Source organism: Falco punctatus (assembly GCF_963210335.1).
Source record: "Falco punctatus genome assembly, chromosome: 8".
NCBI classification, from domain to species: domain Eukaryota; kingdom Metazoa; phylum Chordata; class Aves; order Falconiformes; family Falconidae; genus Falco; species Falco punctatus.
Window position 1 is genome coordinate 32,670,812 of NC_137588.1, and position 16,537 is coordinate 32,687,348.

At 47.5% G+C, this 16,537-nt stretch overlaps 2 protein-coding genes across 2 annotated transcripts in view; one reads left to right on the forward strand and one right to left on the reverse strand.

Annotated features, from left to right (window-relative positions):
- Positions 1-700, reverse strand: part of SNX4 (sorting nexin 4) — a 35,384-nt gene extending 34,684 nt beyond the window's left edge. Inside the window, 2 exon segments of the mRNA XM_080399219.1 lie at positions 392-508; positions 510-700. Of these exon segments, the coding sequence (XP_080255345.1) occupies positions 392-508; positions 510-557 (165 nt within the window). The 5' untranslated portion in view covers positions 558-700.
- LOC308068497 (TGF-beta receptor type-2-like) overlaps positions 1-16,537 on the forward strand; it is a 310,921-nt gene that overhangs the window by 267,439 nt on the left and 26,945 nt on the right. The window contains exon 2 of the mRNA XM_080399218.1: positions 2,758-10,147. Within this exon, the coding sequence (XP_080255344.1) occupies positions 10,096-10,147 (52 nt within the window). The 5' untranslated portion in view covers positions 2,758-10,095. The remainder of the gene's footprint in view (positions 1-2,757; positions 10,148-16,537) is intronic.

The window sequence follows — 16,537 nt, forward strand, 5'->3', positions numbered from 1 at the left end:
GGACAGACGGTGCACAAAGCCCTCCGAGGCCGGCCAGAACGGGGCTGGCGGGCGCACGCCCCCCCCCAGCTCCGCGGGCCGGGCAGCACAGCCCTGCCCCGGGCTGCCCCGAGCAGGGGCTCGGCCCCAGGCAGGCGGGGAGCGGCTCGACCCACCTGTAGCCCCTTCCCGCCGCGGCGGGCAGCGCTCGGCTACCGCCCGGTCCCGGCCTCCCCGCGCCGGCCCATCCCGACGTCTCTCCCTGCCCGCCCCGGGCCGGAAGCGCGGCGGCCGGGCAGCAGGCTCAGGAAAGCCCGGTGCTCGGCCCCGGCGGAGCAGGCCGTGCCGAGGCCAGCGGCCCGCAGGAGGAACGCCCCGCCGCCGCCGCCGACCGCCACCCCCGCACCCTCACCGTGGCTCCGGGCTGCTCCAGAGGCGGGAGGCCGCTGCAGGGCGCGGCACCGTCCTCCTCCGGGCGGCTATCGCTCGGCTCGGCCTCGGCGCTCTCCATGGGGATATGGGGCTCAGCCGCCTCCCTCCGCGCAGGCGCTGAGGCCGGCTCCGGCGGGCAAACTCATCGCAGGTCCTAGAGCGAGCGGCCGGGGCGGGGGGTGTGTCCGTCCAGGGCCGGCGCTGCCCGCAGCCGCCACCGGGGCGCCGGCTCAGGCGGCCGGCGGAGGGCTGAGGCGAGGCGGGCTGAGGCGGGGGGCGCCCCGCCGGCCCTCGGCCCTCCCCGGCCCTCGCTGCCGCCCGCCTCGCCCGACGCTCCTCGGCTGACTCGGTGTGAGCTCCCATGGGCTGCGGGTGCCCTGCCCCGCTCCCTGCCAGCCGTGGCCCCCCACGTTCCCGGCGGCGGGAGTGCGGGCACCCCTCGCTGTCCCCCCGCCGCTCGCCCGAGGCCGGGCAGCGCCAGGCTCCTGCCCAGCAGCGGGACGGGCCTGCTGCGCTCCCCTGGGCGCTCGCCGTCACTCGTACAGCTGTTCGTGTTGGTTTCTAAAGATGTGTTTCTGTTGTTCCCCTCGGCTCTTAGCTCACTGCGGGGGGTCTGGTGCGCCCGTGCCGTGCCTCACCTTCCATCCGCAGCACAGCAGCTTGTCACTTTGCTTTATGGAGTCTGTTTCAGCGGCCATTAACTTTCCCACAGGACGGTTGTTAACATCAGGCAGCTCGGGTTATTTCTTTAAAGCCCACCAGCCCCTTATTTCCCCGATCTCACTCCTTTACAAGCGAGGAAGGACTCTCCGGTGCTGTGTTGGCTTTCCCTCGCGCCCGGCCCACCCTGCCTTCTCCATCGGCTGGCCATGCCGGGGGCCCGGCACCCAGCCCTGCCTGCCGCCTCGGCCAGCCGGCACCGGGCCCACCGCCCCGCCACGCTTCGCAGGGATGCACCCGCACCCTTCAGACCCCCAGGCCCAGCTCTGGGACCCCTCTGTCGTTTATTTCATAAAAGCCCCACTGCGTTGCCTCTCCTCATTGAGCAGGAAGAAGCCTGACCATCGCCGTGATTCCCGGTCCATCCTTTCACAGACGCATCCAGCAAGCCTGCCCCACAGCTTTTACCGAGCACCAGCTGATATATCACACTTTATAAATATAGATATATCTCCCCCCTCATGACTGCAGCCTTTGGGTTTATTCCCTCACAACCCCGAGGTGCCCACGCAGCCCTTGTGGAGCCAGCAAACTGGGCAGAGCAGAGATTCTTCCCATTTATTCCTCATACCCCAAACATCGTTTTGGGCACTCAGAGCCCCATCGTTCTCTGGTTTACGTATCACATCACTCCCTCAAGATTTCCCATTTTTGCACCAGATTCATGTCCTTTGATTCAGGCACTACATTTTTTTATTATTCTCGCATAGCTTTTTTTCTTTTCCTGCCCTTTTCAAACCCAGGTTAAAGGCCACCTCAGGGGATTAAAGAGTTAATATTACAGGTTTCTTTGCTTTGCTTTTTTTCTGCTTTGAGTGGGAAATAGTTTTTTTGGTGCTGACCAGAGCTGAATTTGCATACATTTTTCATCCAAAAATTAATCTTTTTCTTTCAACGACAATTAAAATAAATCTCAAAATCCCCTTTGAAGACTCCATGAATTAATATTTGGTGTCTGGTTTCTATTCTGTTGTCTTCAATGTTTATTCAACTTTTTCCTCAGATTGTTTGAACTGATACCTCAATCCCTCCTTTCCCACCCCTCCACCACTGTAGCTGGATGGAGTTTCCCAAGCTTTTCCACAAAGGGCTTTCCTAAAACAGAAGTTTTTTACAAGTACGTGAACTGTGATTTATCTTCTGAACAGGACTGATTTGAGATTTATTTTCTAAACGCAAAGTCCAGTTTAGATGTAAAAGCATGATTGCACATTGTATGACAAAGTCTGTTTTCCATTAGCGTATGGTTTTCTTATATTTACTCAAGATGTACATTAAGATACATACCTTGTATCAATTACACTTGCATTTGCAGGATGTGCATACTGAAATTTTTCTGATCCCTATCAGTGATATAATGGAAATATTTATGTGAAGCTGATGCAGGATATCATACTTTGTATTAAATATTTTTATTATGGAAACAATATTATCAATAAAGTACAGTCGTATTTTGCAGGTCTAATATTCAGTAATTTCAAAAACTACTTTCAGCTTTGAATTTTCTTCATACTACTAAGTGAAGTGGAGAAGAATTAAAATACTGGATATGTAGGAGGACAATAGTGATAGGAGTGCCCAAATGAAGATGACCAAGAGCCTGGGTAGCCCTCATGTACATATAAGAGGAGAGCTACAACCTAGTGTGCAGTGAAGAGGTCTTCAACAAGCACCAAAGTCTCCAACAAAGTTCTCTCCCTGAGTCACCTTGCTCCACCTCAGCCTGCAAAGTAGGCTAACAGTATTTTCTCACAGAGAAGTGGTCCCAACACAGAACTGCTTCCAGGAGTACTTCCAAGGTTTGCGCTACTTTGGTCAAAATAAGCTTTAGTGTTTCCCCCCTAGCTAGGCATAACCGCTAGTGCAGTCAGGCTCTCCTGGGACACCCTCTTGTCAGGATGTGAGTCTGGTTTCCTGCAGGTTACTCTAACCAGGACACTCTCCTGCTCTTCAGCATCTTCACCAGACAACATGTCCCTTGTTCTTCAACCATAAGAAGACAAGCTCAACTCCCTACCTGCAAGTCCCTTCAATCTCCAAAGCTGTCATCAGAGAGGTAGATTTGCCCAAAACTGACCTTTTCATGTCAAAGCACGATTGACTTCCTTACTAGAGAGTTACACGTCTTACAGGAGAGACCCCAATATGCCAGATTCACTAAACACAGATGTTCCTTTTTGCAAATTTTAGTATTAGTTTTAGTATTAGTATTTAGTTTAGAAGCCATGACACCACATGCAGAAGCTGTGGGCTGTCCCATGGCCCTCCTCTCTGCTGTTCCTGACTCCCAGCACAGTCTCTGGCAAACAGGCACCCCATGTTTTCCTAGCCTCGAAGTCCATTCTTTTTAATTCTACCGTTACTCTTGATAAACTGCTCTTTGAAGAAAGCTAAGCAAGATATATTACCTTATAACTAGCTCCCTGATGCCTTTTGTAAGGTCAGGTGTGTTACCTTTCCTGCTTGGATCTTTTGACAGCCTGTTTTGTTCTAGCAAATAGGCTTTTTTCCGTGGTGCCCAGCAACAGGGCAAGGGGCAACAGGCACAAACTGCATCACAGCAAGTTCCATCTGAATGCAAGAAAGAACTTCCTTATTTCGAAGGTGACAGAGCACTGGAACAGGCTGCCCAGAAAGGCTGTGGAGTCTCCATCTCTGGAAATGTTCAAAACACACCTGGATGTGACTCTGTGCAACCCGCTGTAGGAGAACCTGCTTTAGCAGGAGGTTGGACTAGGTGATCTCCAGAGGCCACTTCCAACCCTGACCGTTCTGTGATTCTGTGAAGTAGCACACCTTAAATAAAAAATATATGCCATATCATTGAGAACTATTTCAGGCAATTTCCCCTTTGCCACAACACCAGTTTTCAGTAACTTCATCTTTCAGTCCTCATCCCTTCAACATTTTAGAAGTAGCTAGAATTAAATGATAATACAACCACCACTAACAACCATCACTTTGCTACTGAGAACTTAAATGAAAACACCTAAAGCAGTGGCTATGTTTTGCATCTACCCCACAACACCCATGGCCTTTCAATAACCTCAGGAGGAGAGAGTTTACCAGCCGATATTCCTGCTGACGGGAGGTGCGCACCTATGTGCCTGCACAGTGTCTGGCTGTGTTGGTGCTCGCAAGGTACAGCACGAGCAGATTCACGGAGCAACACAGCTGGACCTGAGGAGCCACCATCCACACACAGGGCTAGGTGCCTCTAGCCTGCTCCTGGGGACTGGCCACCCTTCACACCTTTCAGTTTAGCTGCTACGGAAAAAAGATCCAGCATGTACATGCCCTAAGGCTGCCTTGTAGTGCAAGCCAAAGTGGTATGGATGGGAGTTTCCCTTCAAAAGCACATTCCTGATTCATGGTTCAGGCTCCTGGATCCTATCATGATTTCACTACCAGTAATAATAATAAAAAGATCATGAATCAGGCTGTCAAACTGCTCATGCCTCTCTCTACAGACCCAAAGGTGCTTGCTAACTGGAGGCAGCCAGCAGCTAAAGCGATGCTACCTTGAGTTTTTGGTCTTCAGAGGCTGATCCTCACTGAAGACCCTGGCATCTGTCTGCATGTGATGTCGTCAGTATGATGGATGGAGCAGAAAACAGTGCTTGCTTAGGTTCCCTAAGAAAACACAGCGGAGGAATGAACGTCAGGGAGCTGTCGGTGAAATGCATGAGTAGCTGCTTCAGCATGGAAGAGTGCAGGAGGAAAAGGAAGTTCAAAAAGAATAAATGGGAAATCCTCTCCTCACATGAATCCAGGATGCTCATAGACATATTTTTATCACCTAAATGGCTGTGTGAAATGGCCAGTAGAAATAACAATATTTTGTTAATTATTCAGGGAAAGAAAAACTCATGGAAAGATAAGTGGAGAGTAGAAAAGAGATATGGGTGTCTTTTGGGGTGGTGGAAGTCACCGTATTCCACTCAATATGAAATTGGTAGTAGTGGTTTCCATCCATTTCAGCAACAACAGATCTGGATCCCTTAATAGAAACAAGAAAGCCTAAACTAATCCACATATTTGAAAGAATCTGTACAAGCACATCAATAGTATGAAAGAAAATTTAATGAAAGTGGTTTCAAAAGCAGCACAAAGCAAGCATGAGAAAAATTCAAAATGTCATAGAAAGAAAGAAAGAAAGAAAGAAGATTTAGGACAGAACCGAACAGAAAAAAAACCCAGCTCAATAACATTGTGAATGATAGAGATGGGCAAATTAGACTTTTACTTAACCCTCATGCAGATTTGGTCAAGGAGCCTGTCGCACACAGTCTAAGAGAAGTTAGAAGGTAGGCCAGTGTTTCTGGACTGTGGAAAGACTCCAATAAAAGTCAGGCATCACTTAGAAAGTTTATTTATCCTGTGTGGCTACTAAAATGAGCGCTAGCTGAGAGGCAGGAGCATGGGGAAGTTGGCAGGGCTAAGGAGAAGTGGCTGGTGCAATGCAGACAAGGCTGCCTGTGCCTGAAGGAGCTATAGCTGTGTCCCTCAGGACACATTGCTGGCTTTGGTTGCACTCCTCAAGCTACCTGATCATCACCGCTTACCACGCCATCGCTGGGACATGCTGCAGCAAGAGAATGGAAAATGCCAAAGGTCAGGTCAAAGTATTTTCCCTCAGGTGATAGCAGGGAGCACAAACCACAGTATCATGTACATGAGCTCAAACACCAACACGCTGTGGCACTGTGACAGCAGGAAGGTAATGAGAACTTTCCCTAGAGAGCGATGGGCACCCTCGGCACTCACCTGGCGATGGCGTTTTAATTTGTTCGAGCCTCCCAGGACTGGAGCCAGTGTCCTTGCAAACACAGGGTGGGGATGGCAGCTGGATGGGATCCGCAGTGCAGGGTCACATCCTTCTCAGGCAACTGTTGCTGATGGCACAGTGAAACCAAGGCCATGCTTATAAGATGCAGAAGTGATGACACTGAAATTCCTGGGGTTTAATTAACTGCCAGGACAACTTGGGAGTAGCTCAATACGACCACATGATATATGCACACAAATTAAGAGTATGGATTTGTGCTCACTAATAGAAGCTCAATCCTGATCCTATCAGGTAGCCCTCTTCCTTAGGCCTGCCTTTTAAAACTTCAAAGCGTAAAACAAATCCTCTTTACAACAGAAACACTCATGGACCTTATCTGAAGGCCAACAACACTGCTAATATCAACAGATTAAAAAAGAACAAAGCAGATGCAACAGACATTAATAATGTAAAAGCAATCAAGGGCTAAGGGAACATCTTCTGAGTGCAGAAGTAAACCCAACACCTTTTGTTGTAGTCAGTCATTTTAAACTCAGTGTCACTGCTATACTCCCTGGGGTCTAACGGGCATGGAGGAGGTCCAGGGAAGCTCGGGAGCATCTGCCCTTGCATTAGCACTATCCGGGGTATGGCTATGTCATTCCCTTCTTCTCTCCTTTCATGTCCCCTGTCACACGAAGGTGGGCTTTGCCGCCGGGAAGAATAAGAGGTTTGACTCACCTGGGTCTGGCACACGTGCATCACAGTGTTACCCTGCACAAGGGTGTTTAGTGCCTTCGTTGGGAACTTCAGATCTATTGATTGATTGCAGAGCCTTGCCTCCCACAGTGGAAACCCAGGCTGTTTGAAACCTTCATTTAAATATACGCTATATTGTTTCAGGTGTCCAAAGTTTTATTTTACTTCTCCAGTAAATATATTCCAGCTCCTAAACGAGAACTTTGGGAAAACCGCTCCCACAATGCAACTTAAAAATCACCCTGCAGAGACCTTACGTTCCTCAGCTTAAATCCAGCCTTCACTGTGTCTTGAGTTATGAGGTTGTCCAGACCACTAATAGAGGAGCAGGGGAATTTACACCAAAAGGAATAAACAAGCCAACAATAAAAATAACCATTTATCTCTTCTTCCTCCCTAATGTCTTACTCCAAAGGTCACTGTGTTCTCTCATGGAAGCAAAGCTCTATAATGTGAGTTTAGACACTTTAGGCTGAATCCCAGAGTTCTTACTTCTTCCTGAGTAACTTCGGTGGATTTTTAGTTTGTGCTTTTTCCTTGGATGAGGGCTGAGAAATAAGCAGGGGCTCCAGAACAGAGCTGTTTGTCAAAGCCCAGGTCAGTGAGGCATGTACTGCGTGGCTCCCTGCTCAACCCGGGGTGATTCACACCACAGAGTTAGGAAAGAAACAAGCTCCCAGCATCACGTTCTTCCTATTTGGCAGATAAAGTTTGCTTACAATAGCCTCAGCTCAGTGGACCAAGAATGCAGGTTACGGGAGGGGACATCTAGCTCTGTGCAATCTTATGTGCAGCAAGGGCTGAACAGCCAGGTTCCCTCTGTGCAGAAAGCAGCCTGCAGAGCCCAGTGGCCAGTTTATGAAAGCAAACCCTTGTCCATGTCACCACGATACCATGTTTTACAAAGCAGCAGGTCTAACACCATCAAGAAGTAAGTACAGCTGTTTAGGAAGAGCAAGACAAACATCACTCCCCAAAAGCTTCCCCTTGCAGAGCTTCCTGTAGGAGCCCAACTGCCTTGTAAAGATGCCATTGCACGGGACAGCTACTGCCTTTCCTCTCATTCCAGTGAGCTCTGCCCCCACATCTCTCCCTAAGATAATTCTGCAGACAGGACAAAGCATTTCACAGGGTTCACTTTGGCCCAGAAGTTGTTTGGGATTACCTGGGTTTTTGGAAAACGCAGCTCCTGCGGCTCAGGGTCCCCAGCTGCTGGGATATTGTGCCGGCTTCCTGCTGCCTTCCCAGGTTCTGTTGCTAAAAAAATAATATCCCTTGCTTCCCTTGCACTTCTAGATCTTACAGCATGTTTTGTCAATGTCCACCATTGTTTAAAGCCCCTCCGGGCTCCTGCTGGGGACATTATTTCTCTCTGAGTTTCATAGGCAGCGGGGGATTCTTCCTGATTTTAAAGAGGGCTCCCAGGGATCATGAATAATCTGTGACGTTCCTAACACAAGCCTTATCCCGTTGTCTTGTAACACACAGAAGGGCTCAGGTCTGAAAATCCACCCGGCAGCCTGAGCAATCTGCAGGCATTTTGAAACGCTCTGAATCAGAAAGAGCAGAGTTGGCAGGTCACCCAAAGGAACCACTGTGCACACAGCACTTTCAATACGCTTATTGGAAAAGAATGTCTTTCTGAAAGTTTGCTAAACATTTGCTCATCCTTAGCCCTCAAAGGCCATGCCTCAGCTGTTGTGACTTAGGCCAGGCCATCTCTTCTGGATTCATACTACGTAGCACGTAGAAAGATGCCCAGTTTGATGTAAAGACCGGCAAACGAGGAAGAGCAATGTTGCCCCTTGCCTAGGACTCGAGCAGCTCCCCTGGTCACGCAGATCTTCCTAGGCTCATTCTCCCAAATACGTTCTCTGTATACCCCAGGCGGTATCTACCCTTTAGGGCACCCACCTAGCTTGCTGCTCTGCTATCCCAGGGGCATATGGCCATTTCTCGGTGGAGGACAGGCTAAGCTGGCACCCTGAAGCAAGTCAGAGCAGACCAAGCAACTGTACAGAGGCATGCTTATATAGCTGTGCCATCGGAGACAAGCTTTATGGTTATCATCAGCGGTGTCTGTACCTCATCTAACACCTCCCCTTTTTCCTTTTTAAATACAGAAAAAGGTAAAAAGATACCATTGTTTAAATCCCTAAGAATAATTTATATAAATAGTTTACAACATGAACGGGTGTGGTATATCGGAAAGATTAATGCAAAAAAAGGACCTTCAAGTCCAAAGAAGCAAAACGCTCACCAGTCACGATCACACATACTCACAAGCTTTTATAGCACCACATATCTATCACACTGATTAATGAAGTAAAAGATGGATTGCAGAAATGGGTAAATAAAAAGCTGGAGATTTGCTGAATTAGAATGCTGCATATGCATTAAAAATTAATCAATGTATTTATCGGTAACTATAAAGAATTAACTTCACCTTAGGGCAGGCATTTCGGCTGCAAAAAGCCTTAATAATGATGTCCCTTTTTCTGCCACACTCACGTACATTGATTGTTAGTTTAACACAATCTGGAGGATCGGGGTAGATCATAGGGCAAGAGTTTGAGGATTTTACTCCACTTTTTGCCACTGATCGTTTGCATTAACAACCAAGGCAAGTCACATTTCTGCTACGTTTCACAGTTTCCCTTTTTTAAGTGGGATAATATTTCTTACAAGTTTTTGTAAAGCAGTTTGAGATCTTGGGGAGAAAGCAGCTATTTAAATGCCCTGTTATTATTTCAGGCCCTGATTCAGGAAAACATATATGTTTAAATCCTGCTGCTTTAATGGGTTGAAAGCACGTACTTTAGGCTAAGCTCATATTGATGTGGTCTTTCTTAAAAAGCTGCCCTAAAACTTCTAATTATCCTTATTAAAAGTATAGCCTGTTGAAGCTTACTTAAAAGATAGAGTTAATTTATAAAAGGGGGGGTGGAGAAGCAGTGAATTAATGGCAGCTCAGCATATTGAAGTGTTACCTTTCGTATTTTATTCAGATGGAAGAGGCATGCAGGAGTACCCATGCCTTTTTGATTAGATGCATGCAGCAGACATTAGGTCCCCTTCAAACCTCCTTGGGCCGTACGGAGCTGGGAGCAGCTCTGCGTTGTCATCGGCGAAAAACAAAATCCAACCCTTTTTCTCAGATCCAGGCTTCTTCCCCTGGCTCCCCCCTCCCATATTTGTATATACTCCGAGAGGAGACTTGGGCTTAGTTTGTTCATAAACTGCAGTTCCTGGGCGGACCCCACACACAGCTGGGCTTTAGTGGCTGGATCCGCCTTCCCGGCAAGCCTGGCCGGGAGCCTCACGAACTCGGGGCTCCGGGCTTGACAGCAGAAATGCAGGAGACTGCCTGCACCGAGGGAAGATGAATTGGTCAACGCCGTGAAGCTGGGCTTCTGGTTGCTGCCGGGATCCAGAAAATGGGTTACTGGAGGAAACTGGGTCTGCTTGCCTTACTGCTGCTCTCCTTCTGTGAGTAGAAAAATGTTTCTGGTTAGGCAACGTTAAGCAGCATACTCCAAGAAGTCATTTATTTTTCCTTCCTCCAGCAAAATAGCTAATCTTTGATTTCTCCCCTGGCAGCAATTAGCCAGAGGACTGGAAATAGCTGAGGAGTTTAGTAGAATACACTGCTCCGGCTGCATCAGCTGTGTATTTCTCTTACGGTGAAGGGCTAGGGATCGCCTTGGTGGAAAGCACTGCGTGCTCGCTTGGAGCAGCTCGCAGATGTCAGTGTTTACAGTGCAAAAATATATATAGGTCAGCATTACTTGTTGGAAGTTTTTATTTTATTAAGGGAGATTAAAAGCAACTGAAGTGCACCGCTGAACAATCTGGCTTCGACAGTGTCCAGATGTGGTGAAGTTTGCAGCTTAGAACTTTTATCAGCCCCGGTTTATGTGCAGAATTAATCGAACTATTAAAGAAGGAAAGAAGTGGGGAGAGGGGGGAGGAGAAGTGTCTTTGCAACAACATCTGGTTATTCAGCAAACCTTTCCAGCACTTACGTAAAGATTTCTTTGTAATAAGTGCCCTGTTTAGGTTTTGATAGCACTTCTTCAATACTGTAGATAAAACCCTCCAGCAGCACTTGAAAATGTGCCCATCCATGGTTTAACTTCTCTTGTTTATATCTAGATGATTGTTTCATAACAGGGAATAGATTTGTATATAAAGGAGCATTATATACACATCTCCTAAGTATGTGTGTATATACTTTCTGTATATACAGTGCCTATGTATGTGTATATATACATATAACCCTATATAGTATATATTTATATATTTGCACAGGCAACGGCACTTTTTACAGTGAACTCTTTTACGAACACAGACCCGTTCCTTTCGCTGTAGAAATCTCAGTGTAACTAAAATTGCTTTTTGCTGAAAGCAACGAAGTAGGAGGATTATAATTCCGGTGCTTTTGCATCCAAATGAAATAACTGGGGGCAGGGATCTGTGCCTGCATTCACTTTACATGGGTCCCCCTATCTACAGGAATAGGGAATAAAAGAATAGGATCAGTCGGTAACGTGTGTGTAGGCAAATACAACTCTTGGCACAACTGTTGAAGCAGGGGGACCCAGATGGGAGGGTTTAGGGTGTAAGGTCTGGTTGATTTTTCAAAAAGTTGTGGAGCTATATAGTATTCATTACTGTAGATAATACCCTAAACTGTGGTTTGAAATGTAGGATGCTATACCGATAACATCCTGCTAAATTAATCACATTTGGAGCAGAACTGAAGGAATTACTACAGGGTATTATTTAAAGCACAGTCTTGGGTTGTTTTTGGTAAGAAAGATGACCACTAATTATCCTTCAGAAATACCTAGTTTTGGAGTTATTTAACTTATGGTTTCCTTTTTCTGAAAGGCAAGGTTTTAATCTGAAAGAAGCCAAACCAAAACATATCATGATTACTAAGTTCATATGAAAGGTTACGTGAGTGATATGATGACAAAATTTGCCTCCGTATGGGGAAAAAAAAATAAGCCAAGGCTTCCTCTCTGTGATTCAGCTCAACAGTGATAGATGTTTTCTGGGGCTACATGCACTTCTCTTGCATGTAGCATTAAATAGATGCTACAGTCATTCTGGGACAGTAGAAGTACCCTGGGAGCTCACTTTGCATTGACGTTGAGAGAGAAGGGAACAGAAAGTTCCCCACATTGACAGAAAATACACATTCAGCTGTTCTTCAAGCAACAAGCCCCGCTGCTCACCCAGCCTCTTGTTAAAGAGTGGCGGCACTAGCTTGGTGACAGCAGCAAAGTCACTCCTTTTAGCACAGAGATTTAAGACTTGCCGTAGAGAACATGGCCCAAATTGCATCTCTGTTGTCCCAGAATAACTTCAGCTGAGTTTTTGCCACTCTCCCTAGGAGTTTATACCAGGGCAGCAGAGACCCCAGTTTGTGCTTCATGCTGCCTGCCTCTACCCCTTTAATCACCAACATGATAGAGTGGTCATCAGCCAGCATCATCTGACCGCTTTCGTCCATATGCAACAGAAAAAAGCACTGTAGATCTGACAGACCACTGAAATTTCAGCTACTGGATTTCCCTAATTGTCCCTGGCCAGCTCTAGCGAGGCTTCAAAATAACTACCCTTACACTTCTCCCCAAATAACTACCCTTACACTTCTCCCCAGTGGCAGTGGCTGCTGGAGGCAGCATTTTTACATGACTTTCTCAGCAGAAGGTGCAGACAGGAGCTGTAGTTGCATCAGTGCTAACACAAGCCCTCAGGGGAATCCTCCCAGGGCAGAGAGCTAGCACAGTTCTGGATTAACCTAGCCCAGGACAAAAAAATACAAGGATCATTCAGGACTGCAAAATCTATCTTACACCATGGGGGCTGAAGGCTTTCAGTGTCTCTAGCCAGGAGAGAGCTGGGAGGTGAGCTCGTCATCATCTGTAACCAGGTCCTAGAGAGATGCTATCTGGCAGAGGGCTGCTTCTTCTGTGGGATAGAGGAAAAACAAGATTTACATGCTGGAAGCTGAAACTGCACCCTTTTGTGTTACAGCACAACACAGTAAAGTTGTTCCAGCAGGTAATCAATTATTCAGGCTCAGGATGTCGTGGATTTTTGTTGCTCAAAGCCTTTAAGACTGCAAGACTATTTGTTTGGTAGACCATAACCTATTCAGAAGCTACAGATCTGATATCGGGATTACTGTATTGTGCACATGGAAACACTCTGGCCTTGAAGTTAATAATCAGGAGTTTTCCTGCCCTGTTTTGCATCAAAATCAGGAAAGTCTCCCTTGTGCTCTGTCTGTCAGGGGTAGGGCTCAGGTCAGGCCATGCAAGCATGGAGCTGAGCAAAATCTCGTCTCACAGGGAGGAGAGAAAAGCACCACAACCCTCTAAGCTGTTGAGACAACCCCAAGAATGTGAGCTAAGTGTCACTGGTGTGACGACAGCTCTTAGGGCATGAGGAGCCCAGCAAAGTATGGGAGCCTTTGGGCATCCAGCCTCCAAAAAAGGATATCAAACCCAAAATCTGTGAGGGCACATAGCCCTTACCAAGGGAGAGCTGTACTCTGAAGCTCCAAAGAAAGAGAAAGAGGATTTGTGAAATGACAGAAGGTTGCAGGTCTGCTGCCCTGAGTCCAGAGCTCCCAGCTTTGGTCTGCTTCCCCATAACTTGGTCTCCCATTAAAATGTTGTTCCACTAAATTATCTTGACATTTTTTGCCGCGAGCATCCTGGGCTCCTTTTGCTATGGTCCCTCAAGGCACTTTGCTGGCTCCGCAGAGAATGCATTTCAAGGGATATCTTCTGGTAGATGGCAGCTCTCCGAAGCCACATGCTCTTTCCTGCTTGCACAAACCAGCCCTGGTCCCCCCAGTGAGCCTCTCTGGCTAAATATATAGAGCGTATATAATGCATAAATCATGACAGGGAGCTCCAGGGCTGTCAGAAAAACATCTCTGGCTTTTGATCTGCTCAAGAAATCTCTGACCTATCCCAGGCTCCTCAGGCAGCTCGTTCAGAAGTTGGCCTTTTATTTCTAAGGTCACCAGAGCTAAACCCAGGAGTCATGCTGCACCAAAACACCAGCCCGCTCCTCAGGCAGGGCAACTGTTAGGATTGCACCCCAACACCAATGCACACACAATCAAGGAACACAGGGTGAAACCCAGGCTAGTGAGAGGATGAAGGAAGGAAGAGGACAAAGAAAGAGTCACCCTCAGTTTCGCAGGCAAATACATCCATTTTCAGAAAGAGGCTTTGCAGGTCCAAGGCTGAGCTGGAGCCAGGGCAGACCTCTTCTCCCAGGCTATGCAGCACGTGGAGGTGGGTGCTGCCCGTGCCAGGACACGTGGCTGCAGGGTTAGTTATGACAATCCTTCTCAAGTAGCACCATATTTTGCTCTGGTGTTGTTTTAAGACAGCCAAAACACCAAGGAAGAAATTATCACCATCAAAAAAAACCAAGAGGCTGCAAGGTCCCCACATTGGCTGGGTGGAGGTAGCTGGGCTGGGAGCAGGCGCAGCATGCCACTGCCTGAAGGAGAAACGTGTGCATTCCACCATGTGGCTCAATAACAGCAAAGTTGCAGCAAATTCTCCGGTTAGGAAATCAAAGGGGAAAGCACAAGAAAAATCCTAACAATGCAAAACCAGAGTCCTCCACAGTGCTGCAAGTGGCAAAGTGGCATGAGACTCAGCAAGGAAAGTGATGATACTTTGAATTCACCTTTACACTTCTCCAAACCTGATACTACAGCTTCAGCCCTTGGTGTAAGTTAGACTAACTGAAGGCTGAGAAAGCTGGCATTGTACACCCACGTCAGATTTAGGAAAGCAGGCATTTCTCTTCCCCTCGCATCTCCAGATTTGTTCAGACTTGAGACAGGCTGGTCATCATAAAAGCTGCTCAAATCTGTATTTTAGTGGGGGACTTTGCGGAGGAAAGTCCTCCTTGAAATATAATTCCATGGAACTTGAAATTAACACACATGGTTTTCTAAAAAAAAAAAAAAAAAAAAAAAAAAGACTTTTACTGGTGTTATCACCATTTCATGATGGTCACAAAGACATTTTTGTGTACTAGTAGTAAAAAAAGTTCAGCCAGCTGCAATCATGATACTTTTACTCCCATTAGAGATGGAGTCCTGAACAGATGCATCCCACATATTCACTGAATATGCAGAAAGCAAACATTGGCATTAAAAACAGGTGACTGGGGACTTTTATTCTGAGAAAGTATTCAACTCTACTGCCTGTCCTCCACAGCTTTATATTGCTCCATGTTTTGCTCCGTCGAGTTTATTTCCTCAGGACATTATTTTCCTCTCCCCTTAGTGATAACTCTTTATAATAACATTTGCCTTCAGCCGGGCTCCACAGTGTTGCAACTTGCCATAAACTAATGAACTCTCCCATAGATTGTCGTGTTTTCAAGGAAGCGCAACATCTGATCTTTTTATTAAAAAACAACAGTCCCACCAAGGAGACAAAATCAGCAGCTCCCACACACTTTGCTCTTTTCACATCCAATGTTTAGCGCTGTGTGCCAAGTGAAAGCCTGCACTGGAAGGGGCCTCCACGTAGGGGGAGATAACACCACGGATGGCTGCCTGCCTTATCAAACCTGTGGATTACAGCTACATTATCCCTGTGCTGGACCCCAACTGTGGGATAATGTTTCCTTTGGGAGCTTCGGAGGGAAATGAAGGGGTGGCTGAAAGCTGTCTTGGCCCTGCTCGCATGCACATCCCTGAGTTCAGAGATGACTGTTGTGATCCTGCCTCCGGAAAGCATCTGTAACGTCCATCAGAGTCATTTTCTTGCTCATCAATTGGTTCATCTTTTTGTTATAGCCCATGTGGGGCTGAAACTCTCCTGCCAGCTGCTGGTAGCTGTCAAACTTTTAGGAAAAGCGGGAAAGCCTGCCTGCCGTGCAATCCCCTCTGCAGCCCATGCTCCTACCGATTACACCACCCCAGGACTTACCCTTCCATGGAGCTGTTCCACTGTGGCGTTTTGCTTCCCACTGATAAGCCAGGAACATGTCTGACAAACGGCAGCTGATTTATACTACAGCAAACGCATCTCGGCATTGGGGCAGTTCTTGTATCCAGCTGTACACTACAGCCTGCACTGGACGGAGGGCTACTACCCCCGTGGATCCTGGCAGCTCCGAGGCTATGCCTCAGCCGAAGTGTTACCCTCAACAAGACAGGAATATTTACATCTGGATTCAAGATTAAAATAGATTTTAAATTAAAAAAAATTAATAATCTTTTCAACATGTGTGGTGTGTGATTTGCTATCTCCTTCAGCTATCAGCAGGAGCAAGCTGTAATGGGGACCCGACATGCAGTTCCAGCGGTGGCAGCTGCCGGGTGTCACTTTGCAGGGTCCCACGCTCCAGTTTGACCCATGCTTTGGCCACAGCTCTCAGAGTAGTCGAAGCAGCATCACATTGGACAGGTTCTGCCTGGGCCTGTGGCAAGACCTCTCACCTTGCCACGCTGTAGATGGAGATGGTCCCTTTAGTTCTATGTCAGTTACTCTCCGCTGGATCCAAAACTCCAGCCCTTCTGGGCAAGCAGAGGTCCAAAGAAAGCTGTCCCCAGCAGCTGCCACCCTGGCACCAGAGTCAATGCTGATGAGGCCTGAAGTTATCTGACAGAAATACCTGCCTGCCTTTGCTCAGCCTGCAAAAAGCTGTTGTCCTCCCCTTGCATCATATGATGGCAAGTCCTGTGACCATGCCTGGGAGCTGGAAGGTCCGTGCCTCCAGGACCGTCACACCCTAATACATGCCTTGCATGCAAAGCTGTGCAGGTGAGCTTATGCCAGCAGCTGGAACCAGTGCAGCCCTGGCAGCCAGCAAACAGGA